Source organism: Diachasma alloeum, unplaced genomic scaffold, assembly GCF_001412515.2.
Source record: "Diachasma alloeum isolate Michigan unplaced genomic scaffold, Dall2.0 Dall_scaffold_00217, whole genome shotgun sequence".
In the NCBI taxonomy this organism is placed as follows: domain Eukaryota; kingdom Metazoa; phylum Arthropoda; class Insecta; order Hymenoptera; family Braconidae; genus Diachasma; species Diachasma alloeum.
Window position 1 is genome coordinate 841,191 of NW_021680382.1, and position 4,250 is coordinate 845,440.

The 4,250-nt window shown below is 38.8% G+C and overlaps 1 protein-coding gene across 2 annotated transcripts in view; it reads right to left on the bottom strand.

Moving 5' to 3' along the window:
- Window positions 1–3,387: 3,387 nt before the first annotated feature.
- Window positions 3,388–4,250, bottom strand: part of LOC107037344 — a 78,716-nt gene continuing 77,853 nt past the window's right edge. For both annotated transcript variants that reach the window (XR_001460826.1, XM_015255856.1), the window contains one exon: window positions 3,388–3,562. Coding sequence is in view for 1 of the 2 variants with exons in the window: in XM_015255856.1 (XP_015111342.1) it covers window positions 3,458–3,562 (105 nt within the window). In the remaining variant the exon portion in view is untranslated. The remainder of the gene's footprint in view (window positions 3,563–4,250) is intronic.

Here is a 4,250-nt window from a genome sequence, read left to right on the forward strand (position 1 = left end):
AACCTCGTTCGCTGATATTGCGGGCCCTTGTTTGCGGTCGATTATCGAAACAAATTTTCCCCCAATTTGGAGCTTCAAATTAGTGGGATTGGCAGAAATCATTTTGGTTTACTAACGGAATGAAATTTGAAGTAAATAAAAAAAAGTAAACGAGAGCATATGCGTCAATTTAGGGTTCGGGTTTGTGAGAGAGGCGGAGTGTAACTGCAACCGACGCGAAAATCGAATGAACGGTTTAATCAAACACAGTCCGCGTATTCCCTCGATAAAAGGTATATGTAGAAATTTAGCCGAAAATCGGTCCTTCAATTCTTTCGGGGGTTTTTAGCAATTCTTGATTGTTTTTTTTTGCAATTGGGAGGCGGGGGAGGGGATGAAAAACATTTTAAGACTTCAACACCACAAAATTCTATTAGTTTCACATCCACTGAAAAATTCGGAGGCTTTTTTGAAGAATTTTTAAACGAAATAAAAATAATAAATATTTACTATTAAATTACTGAGAATATTTTATGGAAAAAATTGATGGATTTTTTTATTTGGATAAGTATTTTGATTCGATTGATCTGGTTTTCCTGCGTCAGTGGAGATGATGAAAAATATTTTGAAACGTTTGAATACCAATTTGTCTGTTGAGAAATAATTTGTCGATTGAGGAGCGCTCCGGCCCGTGGAAAAGAGACAAATTCAATTGTAAATTCACAGCGTTATTCTGGCGTACCTCTAAGCTCGTTAGAATTACAAGGTACGCGGGCGCTAGAGGCACCGGAGGATGTGGACTTGTCAACACTCAACCGAGCGAATTCGCTAACGCGCCTGGGTACCTAGTCCGGGGTGGGCTGAACGCCTGAAGCACAAGCCGCAATCTAATCATGGTATGCCACATTCGCATTCACCATTTTACTTCGTATCTGCGTCTAAGGATGAGGTAGAGAAATTACTTGTTATTGTTCAATAAGGACATTGCATTTTTCCGAAGGATTTTTCCCGAGAGCTAATTTTTTCTCTCAGTGATCAATCGTTTTGCGATCTCAACTAGAAAAATAATTGTTTAAATGAATCCAATTGCGATTTAAAATATTCTTCCCGGTGCCATTTGAAAAAAATTCTTTTGAATCAAAATATTCAAGAAAAGGTTGAAAATATTAACGTCGAGGCAGTGTTGAATTAACCGTAAATTAAGCTTCTCCAATAAAAAAAGAAAACGATTTTCTACTGCAACTTCCAGGTGAAAAATAAAATGTTAAAAAAAATTCCCGAATTTTCTCCACCGAATTGAAGTTGCGTAAAAAATTTTGCCCAAAAATAGCGGTCTGATAATTTTTAAAACGCCTCAGATATTCAAATAACTCCTCCCCCATCATCTAAACGATCTAGATAATCAGAAAACGCCGGGTGGAGAATAACCGGATTTATCTGAAGGACGCTGCCACCACCACATTCTCCCCCTTCTCCCATTAATATCCACAAAAGCAGAAGAGCGAGACTCCCAGCGCCGGAGAGAAAGACCAACTGCACCTACTAGATGAGAAGGCGGAGTCTGCACCCGCTCCGGTTACACCAGGCATTAGGTAAGCTTTTCGTTTTATTGATTTTTCGCAAAAAGCGCACGCGCAAGTCGCCACTGCCCTTCGCACTATTGCCTAGAGTTTTCGTATATGCGAGACATAGTGCGCTCAAACCACGACAATCCGCCTCTCCCTCCCTCTCTCTCTGTCTCTCTCTCTCTCCCTCTCCCTCCCTCTCGCTCTGTCTCTCTCTCTCTCCCTCTCCCTCTCCCCGCGAATGTCGGTCCTGAAATTTTCCAAAAATCGATTTTTCGCGAATTTTTTTTTCTCGCGAAAAAAAATTATTTCCCACCAGTTTCAGCCACTCGGTTGATTTGGATGGAAAGTATTATATTAATCCATGACTCCTCACGTGTCGCTCAGAATCACTCCCATCGAGTTAACAGACACGACAAACGGTGCGTCACAGTGTACACGTGTTGGAGGGATGAATCCTCTGGATCGACGGGCCCCCATTACCCATCAATCGCTACTTCGGTGTCGCTTAAATAATTAAGCATCTATCGGGTTCAATCCCCACGAGTCCATTGTCTCTCCTGTCTTCTGTATTTAGTCACGCTTAACAAAACGATACAACGTTGTACAGCTATTGCAATTGCATATTAATTTGATTGTTTTAGGAGTGAGAAGGATGATTATTCATGCCAAGTAAATTTCTGGAGGGAGCGAAGGATTCTTGATTTTTCAGGGACGTGTCAAGGGGTTTAAGGAGTTTAACAATTATTGGATACTGACTAGAATGACCCTGAATTGAGTATAAAATTGGGGGATGGGTATTTCAATTCGGAGATGATTGTTTTGTATCAGGCCGGGTTGTAGCAAGCCCTCTTAAGTGTAATATAAGGGTCAGGCACTGAGTGGCAGAATATAAGGGTCAAAAAGTGGAGGTTAAAAAATGAGGGTCAGAATATTAGGGTGAAAACATTAGGGTCAGAATATAAAAGTAAAAAAAGTGGGTGTCAGGCAATGAGGGTCTCAATATAAGTCATATTTTATGCTTGGTCACCGTTTTTAGCCCTTATATGACCCTCACTGCCTGACACCCACTTTTTTTACTTTTATATTCTGACCCTAATGTTTTCACCCTAATATTCTGACCCTCTTTTTTTAACCCTAACATTCTGACCCTCATTTTTTAACCTCCACTTTTTGACCCTTATATGCGCACACTCAGGGTCTGACCCTTATATTACACTTGAGAGCGCTTGGTACAACCCGAGCGGATACGAAATAATCATCCTCGAATTGAAACACCCATCCCCCATTCGAATATAATTTATACTTGAATCCAGTGTATTTTACTACACTAAATTTCACAATTGCGAGTGCTTGGGAATAAATTCCTGAGAATCATTAAGTCCCTGGAGATCGAATTTTTTTATTCCCTATGTTGCCTCGAAGGAATTTGGATTTGGAAATACATTTAATTGCCGGAAAATAATTTTTCTCGGTGGACCTTTTGTCAAATTTCTGGGAAAGTGTTGGAGTTGGTGAATAGTGTTAAAGGACCTTTTAGGAGAGGACGGAATTCCGGAAATTCCCCACGAAGAAGGTCTCTTCACAGAGCTGTCTAGATCACTTTCTCCGAAGTTCTCTGCAATTATTCAAGTATTTTGTGAATGATTAGTGTTGAGGACAAATTTTCTGAGATTTTTTCTGGGAGAAATCGTGAAGACAAATATTGCTTTGACATTTTCTCGTAGCATCACTTGTCAGTCGGATATTTTGAAAATTAATGGAAGGGTAAAATTGATGGAATCGTTATTTTAGAAATAAATGAAATGGTTTTTGTCATTTTGTTGAAATTTATCCACTCAAAAACATTGATTCGATCAATTTCAACAAAAATTGTTTTGATCGTCTGGCTGATAGCTTCGGAATCGATAAATTCAGACAAAAATTCCGAGAGATCTTCTCATACCCTTTGAAATTCTCTCCAGAGTAGCACCCTTCTGGTGAATTTCCAATGTGAATGCCTTTACCACTGAATACATCTGAAAAAATGAAAAAAAATTGATGAAATTATAAATTGATGAAACAAGAAATATTTTCAATTTTTTTCCTGAAAACCCTTCCTTGCGAATTCATTCCTAAAAAATTCAGCCCATATTGAAATCGCTAAAAAAGTTGTTCCCCTCCCCAAGACCTCTCCTCACACAACTTCACAAATTTCCCGAAAGAAACCAAAACAAACAACAAAAAAAAGCTCTTAGTATTTCACCCTAAATCGCTTCCCTTCAACGACGTTCCCAAAAACCAAAATTAATTCTTCAAAAATCATCGATTGAACGTAGCCTTCCTTCACCAAAAATTCATTACTCCTTACTTCCCACCCTCTTCACCCCTCCCACTCCGTCCACCCCTCCGACCCTCAAAAATTAAATGCTCATGACTCAGAAAACTCAAAACTTGTTCAACAGCCCTTGAAATTTTCCACAAGAAATATTTAAAAAAAAACTATATCCGAATGTATCAAATTTCACTTCGTAATTGGCATTATGCTGTGGGGTTTATGTACAATGAATAAATAAATGAATAAATAAATGAATAAATAAATAACCAAATAAATAACTAAACACAAAACAAAACCCAAAATCCAAAACCAACTTTCCAGAAATCATCGATTTCCTAAAACCTTCCCTCAAATCACCAAAAGTTAATTCCTCCCTTCACCCCCCCCCC